The sequence below is a fragment of the Enhydra lutris genome, unplaced genomic scaffold, assembly GCF_002288905.1.
Source record: "Enhydra lutris kenyoni isolate GAN:26980312 unplaced genomic scaffold, ASM228890v2 scaffoldscaffold13, whole genome shotgun sequence".
NCBI classification, from domain to species: Eukaryota; Metazoa; Chordata; class Mammalia; order Carnivora; family Mustelidae; genus Enhydra; species Enhydra lutris.
Window position 1 is genome coordinate 30,698,951 of NW_019154097.1, and position 16,102 is coordinate 30,715,052.

The 16,102-nt window shown below is 39.3% G+C and overlaps 1 protein-coding gene across 11 annotated transcripts in view; it reads right to left on the bottom strand.

Annotated features, from left to right (window-relative positions):
* The window catches only part of LOC111145709 (mitogen-activated protein kinase associated protein 1), a 250,961-nt gene that overhangs the window by 190,274 nt on the left and 44,585 nt on the right, over window positions 1-16,102 (bottom strand). For all 11 annotated transcript variants that reach the window (XM_022500841.1, XM_022500849.1, XM_022500848.1 and 8 more), the window contains one exon: window positions 9,985-10,133. In XM_022500841.1, coding sequence (XP_022356549.1) covers window positions 9,985-10,133 — 149 coding nt within the window. The remainder of the gene's footprint in view (window positions 1-9,984; window positions 10,134-16,102) is intronic.

The window sequence follows — 16,102 nt, forward strand, 5'->3', positions numbered from 1 at the left end:
TATCTGCTGTCTAGGAATCAGTATAATCAAAGTTCAGACAAATCTACCTATGATAACAAACCAGATGAACATTATTGCTGCCTCCACACTCCCACAGTCTCTACAACACTACCTCTCACATTTATTCTCCAGTTAGTTGTTCATGGACCTGATGTCATGGGCCACTGTCACAGTCCACAGCACAGGGCACAATCCTGACTGTGAAGTGTGGTTCCTCCACTTGTTGGCGCTATGGCCACTCTCACCTTCAAGTTCCTCCAGGGCAGTTAGTCCTATCTTACTTATCAGTGCCTAGCACAGAGCCTGTAGATAATACACATTTGAAACAAACCAGTACAGTATAGATGCTTAATAAGTAATTTCTTGGCTGGATAGACAAATGAATCAACTCTGTACACCAGGAAGGGCAGTGGAAATAAAAAGGCATCTGTGGGACATAAACTACATTCTACGTACAAAGCACTGCAGCGTTCTCTAGTCCCGGTATCTCCTTTCTTTTTTCACATGTAAGAAAACTGAGGTTTACAAGATGCAGTAACTTACCCAAGAGACACAACTGACAATAAGATCCAAAACAGTCTGTCAGATCTCAAGGGCCCTGGTAAAAGGAAAATCCTTTTGTTTTTAAATTTAAAAATTTTTCGATTATTAACAGTGTTTTTGTTTCCTCCGTAACAATGGCTGTAAAAGAGTGTAGGAAAAACAGCTGTGGTATTGGAATAAGGAAAAGGGAGTTGAACCCCTGCTCTGCCACATAATTAGTGTATTCCTGAGCACATCACTTTCCCTTTCTGAGCCTCGGTGTCCTCAGCCATAAAATGGAGGTGACACTACCTACATCACAGCTTTGTTATAATCAATTAAAAGAGGAAAGTACCAACATACACATCAAATATCAAAACTTCAAGAGTTGAAGTTTTCCCATTTATAACTTACATGTCACTGTGTCAATCACCTCCCCAATCACAAAACGATGGAACCTTAAAGACAAAAGGAATCCAAGAGGTCATCCAAGCTGAGTTCCTCATTCTAAACAGGCAGAAACCAAGGTTTAGAGATGGGAGGTGACTTGTCCCAGGCCCCATGGCATGACCAGAGTTAAAGCCCACATCTTTTGATTCCATACCCATGTTCTTTCTACCATGTTGTTTTCTAGAACTCGAGTTTCCATTTTGTAAATATGAATGTCATTAAGAATGAAAAACAAAAACAAAAACAAAAACAAACCCTCTGAGAATAAGAACACTTAGATTCTATGCCCAGCTGAGTGATCCTGGGTTGTCATTTGATTCTCTGCATTGTTCTCTTCAAGACAGTAAAATCAGGGTCTAGTACTCTGAGGCACAAGGAAATCTCTTCACTGCAAATTATACGGACCAAGGTGCCCCATATGAGGGCACTCAGTATAAAATCCCACCATGCCTAGCCTCACCACACCTACAAGGACTGTCTCCTAGGCTTTTCCTGGAACCTTGGTGCTTGATATACATTCCAACCAAATTTTGTCTACTAATCTGGTAATTAATTAGGAAGAAGATAGTACTACAACAGTAATCTTGTTATAATAAAAACATGTCCATGTTTTGCCTCTTAGTCCTCTAATATCCAAGAATTACAATCAATATAGTTTCTTAAATGACACCTGACATTTGCCTCATCTAAAATAACTCTCTCATTTTCTCTTCTTAACAGCCTGGTGAGCTGGGTTGGGCATCTGAGAGTATAACCCATTTCAGAGTAAGAGGTGACCAACTCCCAGGGCAATTCTTTAGCCAGAGTTCCAAAGCTGTCTGTGAAGTAGGGACAAAGAAGAGGCTCCTGGCTCCCAGCCCACTCCCACCTCAGAGACCCTTGCCTCACATGCCCCAAATACAAACCAAACAAGAAGGGTATGCCGCATACCCCTTACCCCACCAAAACAGTGTAGTGTCTTCAAGGGCATGGTAAGAAAGTGTGATCTGCAGTCACCAGGCCCAAACTAGCTCATGAAGGTCAACATCTTGCCTCATTTTAGGGCCTTTTTTTTTTTTTAAGTAGGCTCCATACCCAGCATGGAGCCCAAGCCAGGGCTAGAACTCATGACCCTGCAATCAAGACCTGAGTTGAGATCAAAGAGTTGGTCACTTAACCAACTAAACTACCCAGGCGCCCCTCGGTGCTTCCTAATTCAGGGATGGAATCATCATCCATTCAGTTCTACAAGCCAGAATCAGATCAGGATATCATCCTTGAAACCCCTCTCTCCCCTATTCCTTAACATGCAATCCATCATCAAGTCCTAGCACTTTTACTTACTAAATATCTCTAAACACTAAACACTAAAAATGAGTTTATCCATTCCTTCTACATCACCAATAAGTTAGCCCAAGTTACCATCTCTCCCAACTGGACCAATGCAAAGTTTCTTGATTGGTCTCTTTGGCCTCACAAACCCTTCTCAAGTGTATTCCCTTCAGATCTTTTCAAAGCACAAATCTGATTACCTCATCTCCTCATTTAAACTTGTCAAAGGTCTGCCAATACTCTTAAAGAGGACAATTCCACCAGACCTACATGGTCTGGCCTGTGGCTTTACCTTGTACCACACTCTACCTACACCCCCCCCGCCGGGTCCCCAAAGACCTACCCTTCTTTCAATTCCTCAAAACTGCCAAGCTATCCCTTTCTTCAGGGCCTCCATTCATCCTTTCTCCTCCCCCTTCACCTACTCAGCTCTTACTCATCCTTCAGCTCTCAAATCAAGAGTCACCTTCACAGGGATACCATCCTTGACCCCTTAGAGTAGGTCAGATGCCCCTATGATAAAACTCTGAAGGTCTCAACTGCCTCTCCCCAGTACTTAGTGATTAATCAGTTGTGATTATACTATGATGGCAACTTTGCAACCAGTAGGATGACTGGTTACGTAGCATCTATCTTCCAGCCAAGAGAAAAAGTTCCATGAGATCAAAACCAGGTTATGCTTTTGTTCACCACTGAATCCAGATTCTACTTAACAGTGTCTGGTACATAGTAGGCCCTCATTAAATATGAAGCAAATGAATGGCACTGTGGTAAAATGAAAGGAAACTAATAAACCTCTCAGCACTGACCATGCACCAGGCACTTTCTATGTAAGCAACTCCCCTTTTCATTAAATCTTTGTGACAACATTTAAAGATAACAATAACTTCATTTTAGACATATGAAAACAGGCTCAAAGAGGTAAAGTGAGGGGCGCCTGGGTGCCACAGTCAGTTGGGCATCCAACTCTTGGTTTTGGCTCAGGTCATGATCTCAGGGTCTTTGGATTGAGTCCCACATTGGGCTCTGTGCTCAGTGTGGAGTCTGCTTGGGATTCTCTCTCCCTCTGTCGCTCCTGCTCATGCTCTCTCTCTCATAAGTAAATAAATCTTTAAAAAAAAAAAAAGGAGATAAAGTGATTTGCCTGATATCACCCCAGCAAGTAAGTGGCAAAGTTGGAATTCTAATTCAAGCCTGATAATTATGTTCTTTCTACTGCAAAATTCTGCCTTCCTTTGAGAAGCCTCTAAAACCAATGGTCAATTCTACCTCTGACAGGAATTTCTAGAAGATTCCTCTAGAATCAGAAGAAGCCTCTACAGACTGGCAGAAACAAGGCCTGGACGGAAGCAGCTCCAAATGGAGTGAGCTAGTTTTAAGAACTCAGTCTTCAGAATTTAACTGCAGAGTCAAATGCTGAAAACACTGTCTTTCATGGTAAGATTCCTGTTTAATTCATTTTGAGTACCACCCAGACAGAAATCCCAAAATCTCTCCTTGGGATTTTCAGTATAATGTCAAGCAACAGGAAGAGAAATGCATTAATACAATGGTAAGGGGGAAATAATCTTGTTAAAAGATATCCTTAAAATAATGAATTTGGTACTTCTATTAGTATATCATAATGTGTAAAGAGGTAGCGAATACCTAATATCTTCCTTTAGAAATAGAACAGACTGGGCACCTGGGTGGTTCAGTTGGTTGAGCATCTGTCTTCGGCTCAGGTCATGATCCCAGGGTCCTGGGATCGAGCCCCGCATTGGGCTCTCTGCTCAGCAGGGAGCCTGCTTCCTCCCCTCTCTCTGCCTGCCTCTCTGCCTACTTGTGATCTCTGTCAAATAAATAAAATCTTTAAAAACAAAACAAAACAAAACAAAACAAAAAACAAAATACTCTTAGATTGTCTCTGGATGGGCACTAAAAGCAAGTGAACCCCAGAAAGAGTGGGGGCTGGTCAACTTGATGGGTGGAAAAGAGAAAGAAACTCAAAAACCAGGAGGCTCTTAGGCTCAAAACCACACCTCAGCTCAGGCAGCCCTAAGCAAAAGCCACTATCTAGAAACATAACCAACAATAAAGTCCAGATTACAATTTTTTGGAAAGAGATCCTGAACTGAAGTTGCTTAACATATTAGAGGGACCATCCCATTACAATAGCAAATATTCCAAGTTCAAATGAGGAGCATTTTCCTCTCAAGGCAATTTTTTTTACACTTGATCTTAGCCAAAAGGCCAAGAAGCGATCAAGGCAATTTTTTTAAACGCAATTTCAATTCGCTGACCTTTCCTAAGTTTGCCACATTTCTCAGTGGCTTCATGCTTTTCTGCGAAGTTTTAAGTGACTTTCTTTGAAAAGAGCTATTTAATGCCCATGATTGTAGAAAACATTTGTTCATAATTATCCAGACATAGACTGGAACAATGCTGAAACAAGAGCAGCATGCAAAAATGTATTTAAGGACTATCATCCCAAAATGCTGCTAAAAGCTATTAACCAGTATGTGTTAATTGCCACAGCATTCATATTAATTTTCACTTCAGGCTCGACATTGTGGAATATTTCCCCTGATACATTTTAAACAAAGTTTAATTTAAGGAACTGCTTCTATCAACACTTATGAAAATTAACAGCCAAGCAATTAGCACTCATGAATTATCCCTTCCCCCATGCTCTCTGCAGCTTCGTTAAAACACTTTCTAACAGAGAAATGGTTACTTTCTAATAAGTTAACACAATCACAGTCAAGGTTGTCTATATGAACAAGAAGGGGTTCTGCTTTTTTAAGCACTCAAGACAAACATTCTCCTTATATTTAGAGTAGAATTTAGCGAAGTCAAAGAAATACTTCACGTTTTAGTAAACTACCAAACAATGACTAATATTGAACTACCTTCTACGATGTTTAAAAAAAAAAAATCATAGCCAAAAAAAAAAAAAAAAAAGAAGAAGTACTTACTTGACTCAATCTTCCTATTTAAAGTTAAAGCTCAAAGCCTCACTGGACTCGCTGGACTTCAGGCAGAACTTCACCCAGTCTGCTGCACGTCCTGTTGAACAATGCTATTCTGAACTCCTGGATTCAAGACACACTTTCTCTCACTCGATCCTGTCAATATCTAATGAAGTACATTAAGAAGGGACGACATCACCAGCCCTCATCCTTTACAGAGAGGGGCGGAAGTGGGATATCTGTTGAGTGCTTCCCATTATGTGCTACCTGTCTTGGTAAACAGACCTTATCTCAATTAATCCTCATGAGAAAGAACATTATCATCATCTCAACCCACATACAAGGACTGGACCACTTCATAAGGTTAAGTAACTAGCCTGAGGTCAACACTGTCAAGTGGTAGGGTCCAAATTCAAACTCAGGTCTTACTACAAAATAGGTCACAAAGTAAATTACATTGCTTCTCACTGTGCTAGGTGCTCTACCCTACTATTATCCTATTTGATGGTCTCATCAGCCTTGAGGAAGAACTCTCATTTCTTTAATAGGTAAAGAAACTGAGGTTTGGAGAGATGGAAAATCTGACCAAGATGCCAAAACCGATAATCATTATCATTTCTTTGTTAGTAACTATACTGACAGGAAATGGATATTTAAAATTCTAATGGGGGTGCCTGGATGGCTCAGTCAGTTAAGCTGCTGACTCTTAATCGCAGCTCAGGTCTTGATCTCAGGGGTGTGAGTTCAAGCCCTGCACCAGGCTCCAAGCTGGGCATGGAGCCTACTTACAAAAATAAAATAAGGGGCGCTTGAGTGTCTCAGTTAGTTAAGCGTCTACTTTCATCAGGTCATGATCCCGGGGTCCTGGGATTGAGCCCCAAGTTGGGGGGGGGGTCCCTGCTCAGTAGGGAGTCTGCTTCCTCCTCTCCCTCTGCCCACCCCGACCCATGCTCTCTTTCTCACTTGCTCTCTCTCAAGTAAATACTTTTTGAAAGTAAATAAATAAAATAAAATAAAATTTGAACAGTCTACTAATGATGATAATATTTGCAAATTCAGTTTAACCAGAATAGTGGTGATGTACTAGCAAAAGTTTCTCAAGTAAGTGATAAGGCATGGAATGGAAAGGGTTAGATACTTGCAAAAACATGACTTCATATGAAACAGGTAGAAAGACAGGACAGAAATTCACGTATCTGGGGCTACTTACGTAAGTGCTGAGTGAGTATTCACTTACCATGAATGAGCCCATTCCCTCAAAGCAACTCCTTGTCAAACCCAATATATCCCACATACAGTGAAATCAGAAGGACTGTCACAAGAAGTTTTCTGATTATCTCAATCTTTAGAACAGAGATTTTGTTAATTAAGCTTTTTTTTTTTTTTTAAAGATTTTATTTATTTGTTTGACAGAGAGAGATCACAAGTAGGCAGAGAGGCAGGCAGAGAGAGAGAGAGAGAGGGAAGCAGGCTCCCCGCTGAGCAGAGAGCCCGACGCGGGACTCGATCCCAGGACCCTGAGATCACGACCTGAGCCGAAGGCAGCGGCCTAACCCACTGAGCCGCCCAGGCGCCCCTTAATTAAGCTTTTTGAGGCCTGTTTTCAACAAGCCCAAAGAATGCAGGCAGATGGCTGAGCCTGGTTTTGCCTTGTGCGACCAAGCAAGCATTCCTTAAAGCCACTTGCAATCTATTTTGGACTTTTTTCAAATCATCAGTAAACAGAGTTACTAATAATCAATGAATCTAAAACAGGTCACAGGTCACCAATTTACTAAAGAAAACATAATAATAAATCAGATCCAAAAAATTATTAAAATTACAACAAAGCACATGCCTAAGCACAGTCTTTCTCTCTCAATTGTATTCCTCTAAGAAATTATTAATCAACACTTTTAAAAAATGAAATTATTAAACTGCTACAGGTACCACTATCTGAATAGTATTTGCTTTAATTTAGCATAATAGCTAAAAGATGCTTACCCTTAGAATCACTAAAACCAACAACAATCCAGTTTGCACAAACCATTAAAGACACTAGACATGCTGGCTTACCTACAATGAATTGTAAAGCCACACCAAAAACAAAATCCTTTTTTCAAATCTAACGCTAGTTTAATCTTAAGGAGGATTTCACAGCAGTCAGTCTCTTGAGGAAATACATAATTAAGTAGTTTTTTAGCATATTTAATTAGACCCCAAACTCTTCCCTATCCCCTTCTCTCCCCAATTATGTACCATTTGCCCAAGAGACCTAAGCAACTCAGTTAATTATGTAAATAAGGCAAGCGTTATTCCCAAGAAAAGCATTGTGAATATCTGTACAGGAAAACTCTGTACATATTTTAGTGGCTTTAACAAACCTTCACAGGAAAAAAAAAAAAAAAAAGGACTATCAAAGTCCACGAAAAACCCTTATATTTGAAGCAAAAAGCATGGAGTTCAATGACAAGATGGTGAATAATTAAAACAGGACACTCATTTCACTTCTTAAATATGAGCTGAATAAAAATAAAATAATTTTAAGTTACAACAGTAACAAAAATTTAGTGCTGAACGTCAAGTGATTTATGGGAAGAATCAATCTGGAAATTATTAAAGTCGACTCTCACAGAAAGGCTTTATTATCAAGGGGTTGACATGATCTTAACTCTAGAGGCAGCCATGGCGCTGTTATAACTACTACAATCCCATTATTATGCAATCACAAAATGCTAATTTGATCATTTTGAGGTGTTATTTGAATAGTCATTTTAATTTCTAGGTTACAAAAAGGCTTGACTCAAGTGTAATTCTCTATTAATCATTGAGATGTCATTGAATATCATATTGATGCATTTCACAAAGATAAAGAAAGACTAATTTAATATGTACAGTACAATATCCTTCAAATATTAGCCACTTTCATTACATATCTGCCAAACGCATCAATATTAAATAATAGATGAGAACAAGAGTTTAATTGTATTTTAGCATTTGTAATATGGAGGCTAATAATAAAATAGCATCGCATCACGGGATAGACTTATCGATATATAAATCTTTCTTAATCAAAGTGTAATGGTGACTGCTCCATGCATATACCTTTTGCTGATTACAAATAGATTTGATATGACAAAAGTATGGAGAGCCTTAAGTGTAAACACAGCTAGCAAAAATAATTCCTTTGTGACCAAGGAAATGGCTTCATTTTTTTTTTTTTTAAATTTCTCCCTGGCTCTTTGAAAGTTAGATATATACCAAAGACACCTTACAACTTTCTCTCAAATCCAAAGCTAAGTAATTTATAAAATAAAATCTAGTGGTATAATAGGAATTCTAGGACATAATATTTTAAAATATCTGTGCTATTTTGTCGGCATCAAGTATTTTTACAGAGTATTATTCCAGCAATTATGTCCTTAAACAATGAGATGGTATCAGACAAAGGAAGCAAATATATTCCAGCCATGTAACCTAATTCCAATAATAACGCTCACACATATATATCTAAATGAATCAACTGTAGTATTTAAAAACAAATCCTACAGTCCAACTCTCCATTTTCCAGAGACTGACATTCCTGTCCCCTAGGGGGACACTTCCTTCTCTTTGCTACATTCCACAAGAAACAGGAGTGGTGGGAGGGGCAGGCTAAAGAGAGGCTTTACATCAGTACAATCTCTCATTTACTAAAAGTCCTTTCAGATTTTTTTGGAGGCAACTCCTGAGCATATTAGTATCTTTATGGAACTTCCACATTTTGTTTCCAGTTCTTGGCTCTCCTTTCCCACCAACATCAACAACCTCACTTGTCTGTAGCCATATATGCTTCATATGGAACCTTATGAGGTAGAAGTGTTTCGAAGAGAAAACACCTCCTTGCTCAGACAACTGAAAGAACCAGCACATAACCAGAAGTTAAATGTGAAAAAATGGAAACATAAGCAACGAGCCTGTATGTTTATTAATTGCAGTGGTGTTAAAATAAAACAAATTGTACGCAACCCCTCCAGGCAACAAGCTATCACTCAGCACCTCCAAGCCACTGCCAGACAGCAAATATAATGGCAATAAATATAAAAATCAACTGCTACTGTCTCCTCAAAGAAGCCCAGCTCAGCTCCGCACAGAGACACAGAGGGCAGGGAGCGTGGGGAGAGAGGGTGCTGCAAGGGCGACTATACTCCGCCTACAATGGTGGCCCTTTTCCTAAAAGGAAAATAGACATGTTTTAATTTTTAAACTGCAAATTGTTAGAACAAACAGAAAAAAATAAAGTCATCCCGCATAATGAGTGTCAAACAAGATTCCCTACAATGAAATACTGACATAAAAACAATGGCCTAGAAATCTGAAATGAAGCTTTAAGCTCAACAATTTCTACAGTTATAATAAAGAATCAGACCAAAACAATGCAAACTGTCTCCCCAGAACCACCTTCAAAGCTTTCCCAACACCATCAGGCCTTGATTCATCACAACCCAACAACCCAAACCCTCAAGTATACTTGGAAGATGAAACACAGAAAAAGAGTACATGGACAAATATCTCAAGACTGTTTTTGTTTTAATCCTCCAAATATACTGCTGTGGAAACAGTATATAGCCCAAATTCAGAACTTTTTACATCCTCGGTCATAGAAAATGTGAATGACATTCTATAATTGAGTCGTTTTTGAAGCCCTAAATCTAATAATAATAATAATAACAAAAACAATTCCACACAACTGAGGTTTTATTCAAAAAGACAACGTTTTATTTTTACTTACCTTGCCATCAAATTTGGAATACTCGTTAAATGGGTTATTCAGCTGCAGAGGGCACTGCTCTAGCCGTACAGATAATATTGACTGCTTTCCAGAACTTGGAGGTTTCTCTTTGAGGGACTTTTTTTCAAACAGTGACTTTAACTCCTGGGCTGTGATACAAGAAGAAGATAAGAACATCGTTGTGATTACACAGAGAGACAGCCTGTCTACCTTTCCTAGCAAGTCTTCCCTGGAATCTCAAGGAGAGAGTGTCCAGGGCACATTCAGGTCCAATACGTGCAAAAAGCCTCACATGTACTTCGATGTTTACACACTGAAAAGGCAGAGTCCTGAAAACAGGTCAGGACTGTCAATTTAGAAGGACTGGGGTTTGAGGAGTGGGGCACAGTCAAGCCAACAGAGCAGCCATTCTGTCACAAGAGCCTTCACAACTAAAGGACCTGAGCTTTGGCCTGGCTTTGCCACTTAAAGATGTTGTGATACTGGGCAATTCACTAAGGCTCTCTGGGCTTGCCCAACTAGATAATCCTGAAAATCTCTCCTGGCTCGAATACTCTGGGATTCTGGAATTCTAGTTCTTCAAGGGGAAGGTCTACATCTTAATCCCCTCATACTCTCCAGGGACACCTAGCACAAAATCTGGAAGACAAAGAGGAGGAGGAGGAAAATGAGAAATGATATCTATAATAACAGCAGCTAACATTTACCGAGCAATCCAGTGTATCTCAATTACTCCTCCTAACAAACCTAACAAACTATGAGGTAGATACTAGCATTATCTTAATTTTGCCAATGTGGAAACTGAAGCTTAGAATACTTTGATTAGCCTTAGGCAACACAGCTAGTAAGTAGCAGAGCTGAGATTTGCAATCAGGCAAGGCTCTTAGCCATTAGGCACTAATGAATAAAGCTAACCCCCAATAAATTTTGTTGCATGAATCAATGAATAAATTAATGATTGAAGGAATTCAAATTATTATTAAATCAGAATCTTTAGCTCTTACTCATTAGTAAATCAAGACAAGTTAGTTCCACATCTTCTCAAAGATCATTTAAGTGTCCATATTAATCTGAATATCATTTAAGGTGGTAGCTAGATAAGTACATGGAAATTTATTATACTTTACACTTTTTATTTTCGTAAATATTAGAAAATTTCCATATTAAATTTTAAAATCAGGGCTGCCTGGGTGGCTCAGTGGGTTAAGCCTCTGCCTTCAGCTCAGGTCATGATCTCGGGGTCCTGGGATCGAGTCCCACATCAGGCTCTCTGCTAGGCAGGGAGCCTGCTTCCTCCTCTCTCTCACTCTCTCTCTACTTGTGATCTCTCTCTGTCAAATAAATAAAATCTTAAAAAAAAAAGTTTTTTTAAAATCAATCTTAGAACTTAAAATCCGCAATGAATAGGTTCAACCCCATTCCATTCTTAAGTACAGCCAAACTGAACTTAGATCAAACAGAACTCTGAAATGGTGACTTAGAACTTTTGAAAAACGTGACTAAAACCATCTTTTCAACAAACTAGTGGGATAAATTTATCCAATCAATCCCTATAGACGGAAGTGGCAAATCAGGAGAAAAAGATCTAATTCTTTTTAAAAATGTGGCACCTGACTCTCCAATTCCAGAATCTGAATATATAAGGACAACAGATGTTAAATAGACATTTGAAAAGGGTATTCATGGTATTCTAAGTATTACAAGTATTATTCTGTGCATAATCTACTAACAGTTTTATTGCTACACTTGGGAAAGGAATAACCCTTTATTAAATACCTACTATGGGTTGGGAACAATGCTAGGTGTTTTCTCAACTTGTCCTCACAACAGCCTTAAGAGATGGGTTACTACTCATTCCATAAACAAACGGAGGTGTAGCAAACAAAAGTGACTTACCAAAGTCACACAACTGTTATCAGTAAGGTTGGGGCTGAAGAGATGATATATTAACAATGCCATTCTCAGACTAATTCAAACTGAGTCCTCTTTCCTCAACCTCTGACATTTCTTTCCTCTGTCCCCCACCTCCTCTCCCGTCACCTCCATCCCCTTTCTCCCTCCCTTCCTTCCTCCTGAAAAAAACAGAAACAACCAAAAGAGACCTTTTGCATGTTCTCACCTGTACCACTACCTGCCTTTCCTCCTACTTCCATGAATAACCTGCCTCGGCCCCTCCCTCAGGCCAGCCCCTCCTTTGTGCATCCAGGGACTGACTTCTTGCTGACTCAAGGGCATCACTCAGGCAATTCTCTCCCATTTTCAGCTTTCCCTCTACTGGAGTAAATGCATGAGCACAAAGGTACCCGAAATACTGCTCATATTAAAAAAAAAAAAAAAAAAAAAAAAAAAGGCAGGGTGGGGGGCGGTGGCACCAGGGTGGCTCAGTCAGTTGAGCATCTGACTTGTTTGGGCTCAGGTCATGATTTCAGGGTCTGGGACTGAGCCCCATGTTGGGCTCTGTGCGGGCAGGGATCTGTCTGAGGATTCTCTCTCCCTCTTCCTCTGTCCCTTTCCCTGCTTGCATGTAAGCACTCTCTCTACAAATCTTTCCAAATAAATAAGTAAATAAAAATAAACCCTCCTTTGATCTTATACTCCCTTCCACTTATGACGCCATTTTTCTGCTTCTCAAAATGACTGTGTATGTTCTTACTATCCAGTTCCTCTCCTCCCATTCCCTCAAATCCACTCCAATCAGGCCCTCGGGCCCTATCACTCCGTTAAAGCAGTTTTTAAGGTCACCAATGATCCCCTAGTTGCTAAAATCTATCGGTAAATTTTGAATCCTCATCTTTCAAGACCTTGTGACAGCATGTGAAACAGTTGATCACTCACTCCTTTCTGAAAGTTTTTTTTTTTTAAAACAGATTTTATTTATTTATTTGACAGAGAGAGCACAAGTAGGCAGAGAGGCAGGCAGAGAGAGAGAGAGAGGAGGAAGCAGGCTCCCTGCGGAGCAGAGAGCCTGATGCGGGACTTGATCCCAGGACCCTGAGATCATGACCTGAGCCAAAGGCAGAGGCTTAACCCACTGAGCCACCCAGGCACCCTGAAATAGTTTTTTTAATAGGACTCCACTCCATCTGGCTCTCATGCTATCTTTCAGGTTACTCATTCTTAGTTTCCTTGCCAATTCCTCATTTTCCCCTCAAATCTTTGACATTCCCCAAGTCATAGTATTTGGACCTTTTCTTTTCTCTATCCACATTCAGACCCTTCGTGATTTCATCCAGCCTTCTGTTTTAAATATTATCAACTTGAGGAGAAACTAAGTCGTGGTAATATAAATTAGAACAACAGCTGCCTCTGGGCAGCAGCCTAACTAGAAAGAGGCACAAGGGAACTTTCTGGGGTACACAAATGCTCTATACTTGACTGGGATTACACAGGTGTATATGTTTGTCACAAGTCATTGAACTACATACTTAATATCTGTACATTTCAGAATCTAGAAAGCATACCTCAATAAAAAAATAAATAAAAACGGAAAACCTAAATAAATATCCTCCACATGCTGATAGCTCCCAAAGGATTATTCATGGACCTAAACACTCCCTGAAATTAGAGGCTCACATATTCAACTTTCTATTTGATACCTCCACCTGGATGTCCAATAGGTATCTCAAAGTTTACATGTCCATAACCAATCTTCCCCCAAACCTGCCCCTCCCACAGGCCTCTCCTCCTTAGTTAATGGCAACTGAATCATGCTAGGCCAAAAACTTGGGAGTCACCTTCACTCTTCTCTTTCTCACACATCCAACATCCTATCCATTAACAAAAATTTCAGAATATAATCAGAACCACTTCCACAGTTACCAATGCTGGATTATTACCACCACATTCAAACTGATCTTGTTTCTGCCCTTGCCTCACCCAGGTCTGCTCCCACCAGTCTCTTTCCAACACACCAGCCAACAAGAGTCTTTTAAAATGTTAGGCTATAAACATCACAATAAGAAAAAAAATTGATCAATTTGACCACATAAAATAAAAATACTTTTGGGGCGCCTGTATGGCTCAGTGGGTTAAGCCTCTGCCTTCAGCTCAGGTCATGGTCTCAGCGTCCTGAGATCGAGCCCCGCATTGGGCTCTCTGCTCAGCAGAGAGCCTGCTTCCCCCCTCTCTCTGTCTGCCTCTCTGCCTACTTATAATTTCTCTCTCTGTCAAATAAATAAATAAATAAATATAAATAAAAATATTTTTGTGTGTGGAAAAAATTAGCCAAGTAAAAAGAAACATGATAAAGTAGGAAAGAAGACAGGTTAATATTCCTGCTATATAAAGATTCTAAAAGTAGACACTGAACAACTCTATGGAAAAAGGAATATGAAATGTTCACAGAAAAAGATATTCAAATGGCTCTTAACAAATGGAAAATGCTCAACCACATTTATAACAAGGGATATGTAAATTGAAACTATGCTGAGATACCATTCCACATCTATGAGATTGGCAAAAATCTAAAACTTTATGGATATGGGGAAATAACATTCTGTACATTATTAGAAGAATGCAAAACAGAAAAACACCTATGAAAGGGAATTTGGCAATATCAAGGGAAATCATATATTTACTGTCTGACCCAACAATACCACTTCCAGGATTCTTAGATACACTGGGGAAAATAAAATATAACACAACACACATCCATTAGGCTATTCACTGAAGTGCCATTTGCAACAACAAAAGCCTGAAAACAATCAAATGTCCTTCAACAGGAGACAGGTTGGCTAAACTCTGGCACATCCATATCATGGCATACTACAAATAATTTCATTTGAATTCCGAAGCTATAAAATGGAATGAAGCCTATCTCTATATATTCCCAGAATGTGTTGCTAAGTGAAAAAAGTTTTGCATAAAATAGTGTATACAGTACACTTTTTTAAAAAAGATTTTATTTATTTATTTGGGAGAGAGCGAGAGCGTACAGGCATGCACAAGCAGGGGGTAGGAGCAGAGGGAGAGGGAAAAGCAGACTCCTCGCTAAGCAGGGAGCCTCACACAGGGCTCCATCCCAGGACCCAGAGATCATGACCTGAGGTGAAGGCAGAAGCTCAACTGACTGAGCCACCTGGGCATCCCTACAATATGCTACCTGTAACCTAAAAAGAACAGTATATGAATATAAATATACTTATATAGAGATTTAAGTGGACCGAAAAACCAAAACCTTTTTCAAATTGACTATCTAGGGGCACCTGGGTGGCCCAGTCAATTAAGCATCCAACTCTTGACTTAGGCTCAGGTCATGATCTCAGGACTCTAAGATGGAGCCCCTGCCAGGCTCTGCGCTGGGCATGGAGTCTGCTTAAAATTCTCTCCCTCCCTCTGCCCCCCAATGCTCCTTCCTCTCTCTCTCTCTCTCTCAAAAAAAAAAAAAAAAAAAAAAATTGAAACTAGAGTTCTCTGATTTTATCCTGTTTTATGTATTCAACTTTGGAGCCATATAAATGTTTTATACAGCTATTAAAGAAAAATTAGAAGTACAATCTCTAAAAATAAAAGCAAAATGAAATGAACAAACCTAAGTGTAATATTGAGTTGGCATTTTAACTACAAAGAGAGAAATTATTTTAAGGAACTTTATCACACAGCAATTTGTACATCCCTAATGGAACAAAACAAAAGGGAAAAAAAAAAAAAAAAATCTCAAACTGTTTTTAGTAATCATAGTGTTAGTAATGATGGTGATATTTTTATTCTGGAACCAGGATTTTCAGCATAAGAGAAAAGATTCATAAACATAAAACCAAAGTAAACACTCCATAATCCTAAATTCAAATAGGAGTTATCAGCATTAACTCAAAATGTATTTCCTCTTATCTTTTTCTGAGCTCTATCCCCTGAAAGGCCTATAAGGAAGAAACCAATCCAGTGAGTACCTCTAGAGTTCAAGTTTTGGTCTTTCAATGCCGTTTACCACTAAAAAAGAACTAAGATTTTCGAAACAAATGACTAATTCTGGCAAGATCTGGAGAAGGAAATAGGTAAGAATTAAGCATTTATCCTGTCTTTCTTGCAGTGACTACATCTGAGAATAACCAAGTAATACATTAGGAAAAGCTGGTCTTTATATCAAGACCAATAAAATTAGAATCACTATTTTGCAACT